Below are 15,253 nucleotides of genomic sequence, written 5' to 3'. Positions count from 1 at the left end.
GGAGGGATTGATGCCTCTCCAGCAATTGCATTGCGGTTCAGCTGTGGGCAGTGCCTTCTTAAGAGCCTGAGACTTGGCTTCAAAAAGGCAAATAACCCTGATTTTTCCAGGCTTCAGATTCTCAAAATACATTACAATTAGTGGGGAGTTGTTTAGAGAAAGTCCTTCCTGCTTCTGAGCCCTGGAAAAATTATTCTAATGTTTACCTCCTCACTATGCAAATCCCAACTTCAGGTCTTCCCTTCTTAATACAAGAAACAGTAGATGAAAGAGCCTCGGCCATGGAATCTGAAATCACACAGGTTCGAACCTCAGTTATTTATTAGCTGTGTGACTTTGGACAATTTACTCATCTTGAGTCTCCTCGTCTTATAAATGGATCTATACATGTTCTTTCCCTTCTACCCCAGTTTTCTTGTAGCTCTATTTCTTATACTTGAGGCAGCAGATTGCCAACTAGAACCTCTGTCCTAATTTTCTTCATTCAGTTAATATACAAACCTTCAGCAACTAGTAATGAACTATGAGATTAGTGGTAATCAGTTGGCATTATTATCTCATTATGTTTTTATGTGCCACTTTAAGTAGCAATTAAAGGACCTTTATTTTTTTCCACGTGTTATCTTTGGAGCTCTGATTCTAAAATGCTTGTCGCCTTCTGGGAAAGATACTAGTAGATATAGGTATCAGTGCTTCTAGGTCTGAAGAAGGGAATGAGGAGATAAAGAACAACTCAAGTCATTAGCAGAGCTGGTGTCTCTAAGCTGATGCCTGTAACCATCTACCATAGGATCTACTCTTGGAAAATGCCTTAGAGCTCTATCCAGTTCAGCTTCCACCCTGCGAGGGCTCTTTTCCGCAGACTTTTTGGCAGAAGACTTTCTAGTCCTTGTTTGAACATACCCAAGTTGGGATAAGGAGGCTGCTTCCCAGGTATCCCGTTCTACTGTGGGGTCATCCACACTATTAGGATGTTCCACCTTCCTCTGAACTTAAATTCATCTCCCTTACTTTTCCATCGGTCTAGTCTGGCACTCCTGAGCACAACATAACACGTCTACTTCCTCTTCTGTATATTAAAAGCCTTTTAAACATTATGTGTAAGGAGCAGGTTGAAAAAACACTGAGCTACATGCCAGAAGAACTGTTCTAGGACATCAGTATGCTGGGTAACTTGTAACCATTTTGAATGAGACAGTCAGTAAAGCCAATCTCCTTCAACTTCATGGAACATGGTTTCCAGCACTTGCATTTGTCAAAACCCTTCTTTAAAAGGCTTTTAGAATAGCATGCAGTATTCTGGACATAATTCTGACCACATGATATAATGGGGTTATTTTTTTCCCAGATCTGTATGCTCTGAATCTTGGTCACAGACAAGATTTGGGCTTTGTAGCTCTGTACCTTATAGGAAATTGATGACCACCTCTAAGAAAATGTAATGGAGTATTAATATCCATTTCTTATGTGGATATTTCGATCCTAAAGACCCTGTATAGTAGCTAGAATATATCTCATAAAAGCACAGAGTTACCACTGAAACCTAAAAAAAGCTCTCAATTTTGTTAAGTGTTCTATAGTGTACAACAGTGGTCTCCAACCTTTTTGGCACCAGAGACCAGTTTTCCTATGAAAATCTAATGCCTGATGATCTGAGGCAGAGCTGAGACGGTGATACTAGCGCTGGGGAGCAGATGCAAATACAGATGAAGCTTTGCTTGCTGGCCTACCGCTCACCTCCTGCTGTGTGTCCCAGTTCCTAACAGGCCATGGACCAGTACCAGTTTACAGCCCTGGAGTTAGGGACCCCTAGTATACAGAGTTCTTATACATATGACTTATTTGATCCTTATGACATCCCCATGAGGTGGGCTGGAGTGGAGAGGGTTACCAAATACCTTGGGAAGCGGTCTGTGGACAAAGGAGTTTGGGTAAATATGAGCTCCCAAAAGAAGTTAGGCTAACCAGCTTTCCCTGCTCTCTTCCAGCACAACATGCCTTTCTGGAGGATCACAAACCATGGAGACTTAGTGTCCCTCCACCAGGCTTTGGAGCTTGATTTTCTCTAAGAACTGGAATGAAGAGCCTTCCCCATGAGCTCCTTTTCACTCCTAAAGGGAGCTGGAGACCAGAACCAACTGGGAACTCACTCTCTCTCCCTTTCTCTCTGCTTTTCTCTCTCCCTCTCCCTCTCTCTCTTACCCCTTCCTGTCCTCCCTCCCCGCTCTCTCTCCATCTCCATGGAATGCTGGCGAGAACACAATCAGAACCAACAGCTGCAAGGGACAAAGCTTATTTTTGCTAAGAGTGAGCTGCAGCCCTGTGTTCATCCTTGTGCAGAAGCGGGAGACAGTTGGAGTGAGAGAACAATAGACTCACTGCAGCTACAGTGCTTTTAATTCTTCTGGGGTTTTTTTTTTGTTTTGTTTGTTTTGTTTCCAGAAATGAAGAAAAAGAAAAGAAAATTCTTGGGGCAGAGTTTCACTCTTCGGTCAATGACCTGATTGAGAACTGCTATTAACTTGCGATAGGATAAATGTGGCCGACTTGTAATAACATCTCTGACAGTCTTTGTAATCTCCTTAGCTGTAGAACATATTCCCAGTGAATGTATATGTAATTTTTATAGGTAAGGGTCTGGTCTCTGAAGCAGGTTTTTCCTCTTTTCTTCTTCTAGCAAGAAAGGAGTATGTAAAGTTTCCTTGGAAAATAGTAATTGAAATATCTAAAAATACCTCTCTGTGACGATAGCACCTCTTTAGCTGCTCCAGTGGTCTGCTCTCTAGGATGGTTTCCCTCCTGTTCTTCCATCTCCTAGTTTGCTGAACTGTGGGGCACGGGACACTGATTAACTTTAGACTTTGATATTTCCCATCCTAGAAGCCTCGTCCCCTTTCCAGTACCTCTTCTCCTTTAAACAAACGGCACAACCCCAAAACTCCTTCTCTTAGACAGTAAATGCTAAACTTCAGCTTGACTCTTTTATTCAGAGACTGCCCTGGGGGCTTATCTCCAAACTGGAGGGAAGGGACTACGGCTTCTGTGAATTTCCGCTCATTTGGCTCTTGAAACAGGAAGAGTCCACCTTTTCCTCCTGCAGATAGGCACTCTTCTCCCAACAGATGCTCACCCCCACAGCCTTCCCTTCCTTCTTGGTCATCATTGCTAGGCTCTTGTCCCTTTCCCACCCTTGGTACCTCACAGCTGCCCCCAGCTGCTCTAGCCAACCCCTCGGCTTTGGACCCAAGAAGTCAAATCATGTCTAAGAACAGGCGCATAACTACATTTTGGCCAAAACTACCAATGTAGTTGACTCCCTTTGAAGCCCTATAAAGGATATTCTGGGCATATATTTACCCAGAACTCTCTATCTGTATCTGAAGAGGAGTGCTGTGATCAAAACCCAATTTTTCCATGGTAACACCTCCCACTTCTCAAATATCATTCTGAAATGGGAAACCAGAGGTCAGAAAGACTTTCCTGTTTTAAATGAGGGTATTAGACCCCCTATTCCATACTTAGAAATTTGGTCCTGGGCCAAATACAGGCACACTTCTCAGCCTGACTTCTGGGAAGGTTGGTGGATGCCAGGCAATAGTCATAGCCTTCCAGCTCTGCTGTTTGTGGAAGCTCCATCCCTCCAAGACCAACCTGGGCAGGATAAACTTGCCTAGAGCTGAGGAAGTTCAGCTTCTCCCAGGCTGCAGAGAGGGGTGATTATATAAGCACCTGAGAGAGACTGTAAGTCTGGGTCCTCAGGAGGAGGCATCCTTGACCAACCCCAGCTATAATTGTTTGTCCCCAGAGATTGTGCATATCCATTTCCAGAGATGATGTAGCACAAAAAGGCCAGACTCCTCCCAAGGCCAGGTCACTCAGCAGAAAAAGGCTGTTTTATACATTCCTTCAGAACTGCTTGAGAAACTACTACATGACTCGCAATTTTAGGGAAGAGGTCTTTGGAGAGAAACTGAAGTCAGTGCTCATTACTTGGCTGTCTTTGGCCTTGTTTCCATTAGCGGATTGGGGGAGGGTGGGGATATGTAGTCTTAAGGTCGACCTTGCCTTTGTCTGAGTTAAACAGTTTCCCAGATGCTGCTCTGCCTTGCTTGATAATTGATCTTAGTTCCAGGATGCGTTTTTTCTTGCAGGCCCTACACCCTCCACCTACCGGCAGTATAACTGTTGGTTTCCTGCTGGCGCTGTGCTTCAGGCTTGAGGCTGTGGAATGGTGCCCCCCATCATGCACACAGGTCCACACAAACTCCTCCCTCTCCCTGCTCTTTGGGAGAAGCTCTTTATTCCTAGAATATGACTTGGACCCCATTTTCTATGGCCTTTTCCCTCCTGCCCTGACTTCCCAGCACAGGTCTTTGCAAAAGGAACTTGAAATTGGCCAAAAGAAGTGAGAAGCTCTCTGAGCAGAGCAGCCTTGGCTCTGCTCAAATTGTCGCCGCCCTATTTAGAGGGCAGGCCGAAAATGGGACCTGGCTCCTCTTTGCCAAAATGAATTGTCTAGGGAACAGTATTCTTCTTTTACCATGTTTTCCTCCCCATCACAAAGATCTGGAAAGGAAAATAAGTGGGTAGCATCAAGAGCTTTTGGAAGCTAAGAGCCCAGGGACACTGGGGGTCCTTCCCTCAAGGAGGAAGGCATCTTTACTAGAAAGAGTCCCCGTGAAATTAGCCACATGATGAATCCTTCCCCCAGCTGGGCACTGTGGGTTCTATAAGATGGGTCTGCACATTTCATGTTAAGGACTCTTGTAGGGGATCCGGAGTTGTCAGGTGTGTCCTGGGTTTAAGAGGTAGCATGACTTTCGAATGTAAAACTGACTGTGCCTTAGCATCACCCTGTCCAGTGCCCCTGGGGCAGCTGGTGGTGTCCAGGAGAATGGATTCCAGCTCCAGATTTAGATGCTATTTGCTTGGGGGTAATCCTCTCTTCTCTACAAGTTGGGAGTGGAGGGCAAAGCTAGTGTCCCAGGAGACTTTTGCCACAGCTCGTTCGCAGTTTACACAAACTCAGCTTTAAAGCTCTCAAGTAGAATCTGATAGGCAAACTCCAGCTGCAGCATATGGAGCTTCTAGATGGTCACTCCCTTGAATGGGTGTCAGTGCCACCGAAGCATGAGAGAGGAGTAGAGCGGCAGAGCTCCATCCTCCCTCTTCCTGGGAGCGCGATGGTCTGAGCCAAGGGCTGGTGAGCTTGGGGTGTTCCTCCCCTCACTCCTGCAGAAGAGGGCAAGTAGGGCCCCTCTTAAGCAAGCTTATGTTTCTTACCACTAACTAAATTGGTTTCTTTTTTCATCCAAAAGTTGGAACTCCCCAGATATTTAACTTACATCAGCCAAATCTGAGTTCTGAGATTCTAAAATATTCTAAATCACAAGAGGGAATATCTAGTTCTGTCCCATTCCCGATCAGCAGGCTCTCTTTCTGTCCCTTCCTCTCCTCCGAGTCAGACAGCTCTAGCAAGTAAGGCTCACTGGTTAGTTCCTAATGCACTGACAGGAGCCATCCCATTAAGGACGACTTCTACTCAAAACCTGACCCTCTGGATTACAGGTGCCTCATTTAGCAGGAAAAGGCATTGATTGGATTGGATATATTTATGTGACTGCGGGCATTTGTGGCTGTAGAGTCCTTGACCATAATGTTATATGTAATGGGAACTATCTTGTAAACTTGAAAAAAATAAAGTTTTTATTTTCTATACAGTTTTCTCCTGTGCCTTTTCTGAATAGGATCAGCCAAGTTGCCCAGCTGAGTAGGCTTTTAAGTAGAGCTTCATAAACTGAAGAGCTCATTAGAAAGATAGCACCCTTTCAATAACTGAGTCATTAATTTCACACACACAAAAATGAACCATTGGATATAAATAAATGTACATAGGAAAATAAATATTTCAAAATAATTTGCAAGAGAAAGTTCTTGTTTCTAAAATATGTGTTTTCGTTTTTTTAGGTGAGGCAACCCTGGGTTGTCCTCACAGATTACAAGGACCTTTTCATCTTATAATCCCTTATTTATATTTTTTATGCCTAAAGCACCCGGTCTTCCTAGGTAGTCTCCCATCCAAGTACTAATCAGGCCCGACCCTGCTTAGCTTCTGAGATCAGACAGGATCAGGTTTGATCAGGGTAGCATGGCTATAGACTTAGATTGCTTTTTAAAGGTTAAGACTGGCATAAGAAATTGCATTTGTCAAATATTCTGAAATTATTAAAGAGAATGTCTTGCTGTGCTGAGCTTAAAACACAAAAGCATTAAAACTGACAAACTGTTACCAAACCTTGTTTGATTTGGCCTGATTTCATGTCACATCAACTTTTTCTCATTTCATTTCTTCAGATTTGAGCCTGACTCCATTACTGGCCTGGGAAAGTCAAGAATTCTTTTGCTTTCTATTCCAGTGAAGGTCAAAATACTTGGTTCTACCTTCCAAGTACCATTCACATTAGACTGCAAGATGTATTTTCCCCAAATTACCCCAGAAAAGAGGGGGTTGCCATGTATTCTAGGCATTAATTTTTTACATCAGGTACATATTTTGGACCACACTGTAGCTGAAGCAAACTTGGTAGTTGCTATATATTTCCTTACTTGGTCATAACAAATATCAGAGTACTGATTGCTTCTCAAACCCAAAGAATAAACATCTCCATCTCCCCCAATAACATTTGCACGTTTCTCAAAATACTTTTGGGGGCAGGCAATTCAGGAGGTTTTTATTCTTCAAAAACAAGTTTCTTGACATTTAAAAAAGTTATTGATGGGAATCGTAAAAGTTCTAATGGCATGTAATATCACTCATCTTTTTAAAGTTCTTGATCCTGTAAACATATACAAATGAAACTTTTTCTCCAATTTTTTGGGTAGTATACTATACACGGTTTGGAATTAATGGCATACATCTTACCATTACCATCATTTGATAATTTCATCTGGAGTATAGGTGAGCAAAAAATTAGGAACATCTTTTTGGATTTTCTCAGGGGAAAGTAGGGAATTACCTAAAACATTGTATCTTCTGTTAACATATTTGGCATCTCCCGAGTCTGGTCTTCTCCATGTATGACAGGAAGAAATATGGAAATGTAAATGGAGCAAATATTCATTTTAGTGAAACCTAGGACCTATATCCAAGGATAGATTGGGCACTACACCCACTGTCTGGGGTCTCAACCCTGGATTTTCCCTGAATCGAGAAAAATAATTGTACTTTTGTGTTTTTAAACATATTCAGTTAAAAAGAGTGGTCCTTTTCCTGAGGTCATTCTATCCTTTCTTTTAGAGATGATGAAGATAACAAGTGGTGGTAGTTTTTACTGCCCTTTTTTGTAAAAATTAAGTTGGTTATCATGTTGGCCATTTTATTTTACTGCTCCATGAAATTCAAGTCTGGAAATCCATTCTGCCTCTACTATTCTATATGTGTTAAAAAGCACCAGCATCATCTTCCCAGAACCTCTTCTTGTTTCCAGCCTTCATCTTTGTGTCATCTTTGTCTGTAGGCCAATATCGCCACTACAAGCCTTCTTCATACAGTCACTGCTGACTTGATATATGGGATAAAATTCATGTGTAGGGCTGGCTCACTTCCTTAGCTCCTTTAGTAGGGCTTAGTTTCTCAGGGAAGCCTTCCCTGGCCATTCTATGTAAAACTATCACTCCCACACAACACGCACAAAAGAAACACACTCCCTGTCCCCTACTTTTCCTTTGAGCACTTAACCCTATCTGATATCCAGTTTTACTTATCCTGCTCATTATGTCTTCACAAGAGAATGAATGAATAATGGAACTGAGACTATCCTGAGTCCCATCACAGTGGTGGGACCCTTCTGTCTCCAGCACCCTTTTCCTGTTCCTTTGTTCTCCAAACCACAGATGTCCTAAGAGCAGCAGAAGGTTTTACCTCCCTGGCACCACTGCACACTTCCTCATTCCCTAAGCCACCTCATCACTTACACTCTCCCTGAGCTCCCAGCAAAACGATCTTTCTTCACCTGGGCTCTCATATTCACTTCCTGGTACTAAAGGTAATTATGGCTACTCCTGCCAGGCCCAGCAGCAGAGCTGGTTAAGAGCACATACTAGAGTTGGTCCAGATCTGGGTTCTGATGCCCACCTGAATGATCAAACCCCACACTGGCTTACCAGCTCCTGAAATTTGGAAAACAAGATTGAGAGGTCCTGCCTAAGCCAGACCTTTTCTCTGTCCTGGGGCCTTTACCAATTTTGAACAGTGGACACTTGTATCCCTGACCCCTCCTTTCCAGGTGGCTTTGAATTCTATAGATTTAATGACACGACTAGGTTGGAGGATTTCATGAGTTTTTAATAATAACCCAGTAATACCATTCATCGAAAACAACACACGTGTCTCTCACTTGCAGAGACACATATGCAAATACCTTCTCTCCCTCTCACCTAAACTCTGAGGTAGAAAGTACACTGCCTAAAGTATAAAAATGCTCAATGAGCTGAGCCTTGGCCCAGACCACAGGTTCACAAGGCACTTGGTTGAAAGGTGGCCCCCTTGAGAGCAGGGACAGAGGCTGGGCCAGCTGCACTAAGGCCTTGGAGGGGTCGATGGGCCAGCCATTTGGGCATCCCTGGCTCCTGGCGAGCAGCTGAAGAGCATAAGGGTGTTAGCTGATCTTGTTCCAGGTTCCAAGGATAGAATAATGTTCCTGACACATAATGGTGTTCCTTCGAGTAAATATTTGGTGAATGAATTGAATTACTGAGGTGGGGCAAGAAAGGAAGAATTCTGGAGAATACATCCTGGAGGACTTAGGGCCTTCTAGCCCAGGATAGGGGAACCAAGGAGTGGGACAGCATCCCCATCAATTATTGGAGGTGAAAATTTCAACACTGGGACTCCCTAGGGCACCAGCTATACTGGTTGGGAGGAAGAAAAAATGAGGCCTCTTCTTTCCTCCCAAAGTGTTTTGTAGATAATTGGGGTCTTTGACCCTCTCAAACCCAGCCCTTCTCACCTTGTTCTTATCCTTGAAGGCAGGCTTCTTACTCAACTCATCTTTAGTGCCTGGCAAGATCAGGCATCAAGTGCTTGTTGAGTGAACCAAGACTCACAGCAGCATAATTAGCTTATCTTCTGCATTCTACCGACGATTCCATCTGTCCTTCTGTCCTCTGGCCGAGTCTGACCCTGCCTCAAAGGACCCCGTTCAACTCTTCCATGGCAAAACAGCCTCATCCTTAACCTTGGGGAAAAAAGTTCTGAGCCAAGCAGATCATGCGCTGGTTCTGAGGCAGCTGATGCCACTCAAGGGGGTGGAAGCTCCGGGCCCCGTCCACCTGCACGGGCTCCCAGGAGCAGCTAGGGTGCAGCCAGCGGTAGTAGACAAGCCGCAGAACCAGACCCAAAAGGAAGCTGACGCTGCCCAAAGGCAGCAACATCTGGAGCAGGACCCCACTGGGCAGCCAGGCACCGTGAGTCACCCAGGTGACCACCATGAGAACACTGTCACTCAGGAGAAACACCAGGTGGATGATGGCGCGGCCCCGAGTGCGACCCTCAGCCACATTGAACCAGGAGAAATAAAGGATGGTGGCCACTGTTGCCCGGTACAGCCACTCAGAGCAGGGATCTGGCATAAAGTCGGTACCCTGAAGCCAGACCCAGAACAGCAGCACCAGCCACAGGCCCAAGAAGTGCAGAGTCACATAGCAGGGGAAGAGGGCTGAGAACAGGGCCACAGCCAGGACTCGGGGCCACAGCAGCAGCAGGTTCCACAGGAAGTAGATCACGGAGGAGCCCAGCCCCAGGAGGGGCTTGGAGGGGAGGCAGGTACGCAAGGCCCGGTGGTAATCGAGCAGCGCCCACGAGATACCCACGAAGGACATGCAGATGCCGACCCCTACAGAGAGGAAGAGAGAACAGCTGAGCCCTGCGGGCAAACTGCCTGGTGCTCTCCAGAGCTCACATGTTCTGGAGGTCCTTAGAACCACCCTGAGGTGGGTATTAAAGCCCTCGATTTGAAGTGAAAACTACAGCTGGAAAACATTAAATATTAAAGTTCACACAACCCAAAACAGACCTGGGATTCAAATATAGGGCCCCACCCCCTTCACCACAAAGCTTCACTTTTCAGGTGCTACCATGGTGATATTTTTCAAGAATGAGAGGGTGTGTGACTCATACATCCCCATCTGCACCTTTGGGCCTTGGCCAAACCCGGAGCATCTTACAGAGCCCTGTAACCCTTCCTTTCCTGGAAGAACCCAAGCCTTTCTTGGATCTGAAAATCAGCAGTGTCAGCTCCTCCTTTCTTAGTCTCAGAAAGACAATCTAGAAACCCCAGGGGGTGGCAACAGGCCTCCGGCTGACACTGCCCTTCTGTATGAGTGAAACATCTCTCCCTCCTGTCCCCCTCCACACTCAGACTGGGCCCTGGTCGTGATTTTCCAAGACTGAAAGTTTATAGTGGGGATCCTGTCCCACTTCCTGGTTCCCACCATGGACTGGAAGCATTTGGCCCTGGTCCTAGACACCTACAGCCCTCAAAGAGACAAAAATGTGTGCCCAGTGAGTGCTGTGTGTCCCGGGGCAAATCACTTCACCTTTCTGTGCCTCTTTCCTCTCGTGTAAAATGGAGATAAACGTAGCAGCAATCTATAGGGCTGGGAATGTGAGCACTGACAATAAAGCACTTTACACAGTGCCCGGTTAATAGTAGGCACTCTCAGTAACAGACGCTATTACTGTTTTGTTTTTTTCTCAATTAATACTACAGACTCAGAGTAGCAAACTGAAGGGGTCCTTGGAGACCAAATCCAACCCCATCTTGCACAGCTGTGGAAACTGAGGCCAGAGAGGGCAAGACTCTCCAGGTCACAGAGTAAGTGATGGCAGAGTGAGGATTAGTTCTTTGGGAGGTGGGGGGCATTTACATCAGGGGAGCCTCGAGGTGTGCAGGAGTATGACGGAGAAGGGGAAGCCCTGGACCCTGAATCAGGCATGAGCTGGAGTCCTAGCCTGGCCGCCAGCTGGTCTGTGCCCTTGGGCACAGTACTTCCCTTTAACAGGAGAAAACTTTCCCAAAGCGCCTCAGTATACAAACTTCTCCCATAGCTCATAAAGCTACCTGCCACTCCCTCTTCAGATCACTCAACACACTTTTCTGTAACCACCTGCTTTATAGTCTATCACCCCAGCAGAGCAGGAGCTGTGTCCTTCTTGTTCACTGCGGTATCCCTAGCACGGGGACGGGCACAATGGTGCTCAGTAAAAACTTAAGTGTATGAAGGTACTCAATAAACAGTTTATTGACTAACAAGTTTCCTGTTATGTGGCAGGTACCCCATACACTTTATCTGTTTTGTTCAAGATAGTAAAAATTACAATTAAGATTTATTACATACCAGGCATTAGGTTTTCTATATATCACCTCACTTATTCTTTTTTTATCAATCCTATGAGGTAGGATAATTTATTATGTCCATTTTACAGATGAAAACAAACTGATACTCAGAGAGGTTGAGTCATTTGCCCAAATTCATACAGCTAGAGTTCGGACTTGACTTTGAATTTGGACCTGGACCTGCCTGACTAAAGGATAGCCTCCTATTTTCTAAGAAGCCCTTACAAAAGAGTGAAAGCATTTCCAGGAAAGCATTTGTGGGAAACCCTCCCCAGCCAAAAGAAGGGCTGGCCGCTGTAGTGCTACTACTCACACTGGTAGTACTCAGCCCGGCCACTCTGTAGCACGATGGCCAGCACCAGCGCCAGCTGCGGCGTCTTCTCCAGGAAGGTCTCAAAGAGCCGCAGCATGCTGATGTCCAGGGATAGGAAGTCGGCATAGGCCAAGTCAAACTCGGAGGGCACCTTCTGCTGCCACACGAACAGCCCCTGCTGCAGCCCTTGCACGCACCTAGGCACAAACGGATGTCCCAAGGGACCAGGTTAGTGTCCTGAGGCATCCCTCCTTCCCCTACTTACCAGGTATACACAAACAGGCTCCAGTCCTAGCTTATCATTAACAGGCCTTGGGACCTCGGGCAAGCAACTTAAGCTCACTGAATTTGTTTCTTCATTTGTAAAATGGGGATAAATACAACTACTGCTGCTCCTGCTGGCCAGGCACTGTTTCAAGCTCATCACAAACCTCGTCCCATTTATGCCTTACAATATCCCCATTTTACAGGTGGTAAACAGAACCAAAGAGCTGATAAGCAGTGGAATCAGGATTTGGGCCCAAAGCTGTTTGAATCTCAAAGGCATACAATGAAATTGCCTAAGGTGATAGTTCTCAAATTTTAGCAAGCATAAGAATTTCTTAAGATCCTGTGGGGAAGAGGGGCCATAGAGAGCTTCTAAGCACAGGTGACACAGGTCAGATTGTGCTTTAGAAAGAACTCCCAGGCTGTGGAGAGGAGGAAGGGATGGAGTGGCCAGACCGGAAACATGCGTTCCATTTAAGAGGTTGTTGTAACAGTCCAGGGAAAAAGGACAAAAGCTTCAGAATGGTGGCGATGGAGACCAGGGGGGAGTTTAGAGACACCAGAGATTGGACAGACAGGCCTAGGTGACCCATTGGCATGAGGGGGGAGTGAAAGATGCACAAAGCCCACCCCACCCCCCACAACTGATCCCAATTGGCCACTGGCAGGTGAGCCCATTCACTCACTAAGAATTCATTCATGCGACATGTACCGTTATCTCCCCTTTATGGACTTAACACAGTAAGGTAGCAGGCAGCAGGCCTAGGTTGAGGCTCTCCCTCAGCAGGTTCCCCAATGCCATCACTGGGCCCGCTGTGCCAGCCTCATCTTAGGCAGGAATAGAGACCCCATTTTCAAAACCAAAGCTCAGTACATTCTCTCTGCCTCACGCTCAGCAGAAATAAAAGAGACGATGCATGATGTAGTTATGGATTTGGGGCTCATCGAGGCCTGCCAGGACAGCAATAAATGTGCCCCTTCTTGCCTACCCGGGGTTTTCCTGATGCCTCTATGGTCCCTCAGGCAAAACTGCAACATTCAAAGCTCCTTTTGCCCACCCTTGGACACTTGATGCAGCTTTGTCAAGGCAAGATCTGGAGAGAATCTATAAAAATGGATTCAAGAGTATATCCTGGCTCCAGCCCCCTCATTCCAACACAGACCACATTGTGTCCTGACTTTATCTCATGACTCTGACTCCTAGGCATCAGTTTCCCCATCTCTAGAGGGCCTTGTCAGTTCTGAAAAAGAGCAAAACCCACACAGATTTTCTGGGATCCAGCCTGTGCCCAGCCATGACTGGCTCCAGAGACATGGATGGGTCAGACCTCACCTCTGCTCTCTTGCTTGGTCAAGGTCGGGGTGTAGGGTGTGGGGTGGCGGCCAACAAATGTTCAGGGAGAGTACCCCAGGAGAGAAAGAGTGAGAAGCACTTAGCAGTGAGCAAACAAGCACTGCTCTGCGGTCAGGGCTGCTGAAACTCCCAGGTAATCCATCATGAATCTAGCTGATGCTCGTACAGGTCTCATTTCACTTAATCCTTACCAAAGGTTGGTACTGTGCCCATCCCCACTGGAACAATGAGTAAACTGAGACCTGGAAGAGTCAAATGCCCAAGGCCCCATCCACAACTAACAGGAACACACCGGTGTGTATGCAGGCTTACAATGGCGTCCACCAGGAGCCAAGCACTGTGCTTTCCTTCACCCCTTGCAGCAGGCCTGCCTCCCAGACCTATCTCTCTAAGTTACTACCTTCTTTTAAAATTAACAGAGGAGGAAACTGAGGCTCAGAGAAAGGCAGGAATGAGGCGGAAGGTGGTAAAGCCAAGATTGGATCCCAGAGAGGTCTGACTCCAGATCATGCTCCTCCCTTTCTTCTCTGTGCCAGGAAGGGTAGGGCCTGATGAGTGCTGAGGGCTGTCAGCCCAGAGTTCTCTTTCTTCAAGAGGCAGAAAGCTCACCTGTAGATAGAGGTGCCCACGGGGACTCTTGTTTCCTCTCCTGGGTCCCAGTCCTCTTCTCCTCACCTGCTTCCCGCGGCAGGGCTCTCACTTGTACTAGTAGCCCCGCTGCAGAAGGTACCGCTAGCCGGGTTCTCCCTCTTCCCGGGGGCGGGGCACTCACCTGTACAAGTAACCCAGCTGCAGGAGATGCAGCAGCGCCAGGCAGCGGACTGGGGGCTGCGATTCGTGCAGGCCAGCAGGGTCGGCGCGCAGCCAGATCCAGCTGAAGACCTGGAGTAAGACCGAAGCGAGGCCCAGCAGCGTCAACACCAGTGCGGCCCACAGGTAGCGACCGCTAAGCACATACTGGCTGGCGATCCACAGGTCAACGCCCAGGTTGATCACGAAGGAAGCGGTACCCCATACACCTAGGACCAGATCCCAAAAGAGCGTGGTGCAGAGTGACCAGGGCATGACCCGCCAGCCCCTTCCCCTCCTTCCCGTCTGGACTCGGACTGGATCCCGGGCCGGGTAGCAGTGTCAGGAAGGAGGCCTGCACAGTCCTCGGAATCGCCCAGGGCCCCGGCCTGCTGGGCGGGACTTCCCCGTCCCGCCCAGTCCGGGGAGGAGCGAGGCCCCAGGATCCCGTCTCAGGCGTCCCGTGTCCCCACCCCCGCCCTTCCGCTAGCGGGAAGACTGGCCCAGACCTAGTCACTGAATCTTTCCCAGGGATCCCGTATCCAGTCCCGCTGAGCTCCGAGGACCGCTAGTCCGAAGACTGCCGTCCGAGGGGCACTGTCTTTAGTTTAGCAGATTTCGAAATTACCTTGTTTCACATTTGAGGCACTTGGAGGCCCAAGACAGCGAGAAAGGCCTGGCGATTAGCACCCAGACTAAGACTCGGACCTCTCACATTTCAGTTGTTGCAAAACAAAACGGAAAGGCCCATTCTGATCCCAGATTGCGGGACTTAACGAACTACGTGTGCCTGCCTTGAGTTCGGGCAGTGTGCCGGGGGAGACCGAGGGCACAGGATCAACCAGGGCACAGGATCAACCAGGTGCATCTTCCTGGCGGCTCATTTTACTCTTGATTATCCGTATGGAGGGAAGGGAGGACATTCAATAACTGCAACGGCGTTGCTTTAAACATTGTTTACATATTGAATAATGTACAGAATAAGATGCGCGGTTAGCATTTGGGAGGTGGGGAGGATAAAACTTGAATCTTGGAAGAAATGTGCTTCTAGTGGGGTCTTTGGGCTTCATTTCCAGATCTGGCTCTCCCATCCCAGTTCACTCTGCGGACGCGATAAAAATGGATGAATAGTCC

At 47.1% G+C, this 15,253-nt stretch overlaps 2 protein-coding genes and 1 pseudogene across 4 annotated transcripts in view; 1 reads left to right on the top strand and 2 right to left on the bottom strand.

The window, feature by feature from the left end:
- The window catches only part of EYA3 (EYA transcriptional coactivator and phosphatase 3), an 87,441-nt gene extending 81,723 nt beyond the window's left edge, over nt 1–5,718 (top strand). For all 3 annotated transcript variants that reach the window (XM_016131999.2, XM_016132000.2, XM_036230737.1), the window contains one exon: nt 1,989–5,718. In XM_016131999.2, coding sequence (XP_015987485.2) covers nt 1,989–2,069 — 81 coding nt within the window. In that variant the 3' untranslated portion in view covers nt 2,070–5,718. The remainder of the gene's footprint in view (nt 1–1,988) is intronic.
- Nucleotides 5,719–6,041: 323 nt separating this feature from the next.
- Nucleotides 6,042–6,160, bottom strand: LOC118605960 (annotated as a pseudogene).
- A 2,163-nt stretch (nt 6,161–8,323) lies between these two features.
- XKR8 (XK related 8) lies at nt 8,324–14,521 on the bottom strand. Its single transcript, XM_016132149.2, has 3 exons — nt 14,103–14,521; nt 11,710–11,906; nt 8,324–9,893 (listed from the first exon to the last, which is right to left on the bottom strand). Exons 1-3 carry the CDS (start codon nt 14,393–14,395, stop codon nt 9,232–9,234), a joined length of 1,152 nt encoding a protein of 383 aa, XP_015987635.2. The 5' UTR covers nt 14,396–14,521; the 3' UTR covers nt 8,324–9,231.
- Nucleotides 14,522–15,253: the final 732 nt, after the last annotated feature.

Source organism: Rousettus aegyptiacus, unplaced genomic scaffold (assembly GCF_014176215.1).
Source record: "Rousettus aegyptiacus isolate mRouAeg1 unplaced genomic scaffold, mRouAeg1.p scaffold_m13_p_1, whole genome shotgun sequence".
NCBI classification, from domain to species: domain Eukaryota; kingdom Metazoa; phylum Chordata; class Mammalia; order Chiroptera; family Pteropodidae; genus Rousettus; species Rousettus aegyptiacus.
This window is presented reverse-complemented; position numbering and strand designations above follow the sequence as displayed.

Bases quoted from the DNA above. Each gene is read 5' to 3' on its own strand.
- XKR8 (XM_016132149.2), bottom strand. From the start codon at position 14,395: ATGCCCTGGTCACTCTGCACCACGCTCTTTTGGGATCTGGTCCTAGGT. The intron at 11,907-14,102 runs GTGAGTGCCCCG...GTTTGTGCCTAG, and splicing joins CAGCTGGGTTACTTGTACAG to GTGCGTGCAAGGGCTGCAGC. The intron at 9,894-11,709 runs GTGAGTAGTAGC...TCCTCTCTGTAG, and splicing joins CCGGGCTGAGTACTACCAGT to GGGTCGGCATCTGCATGTCC.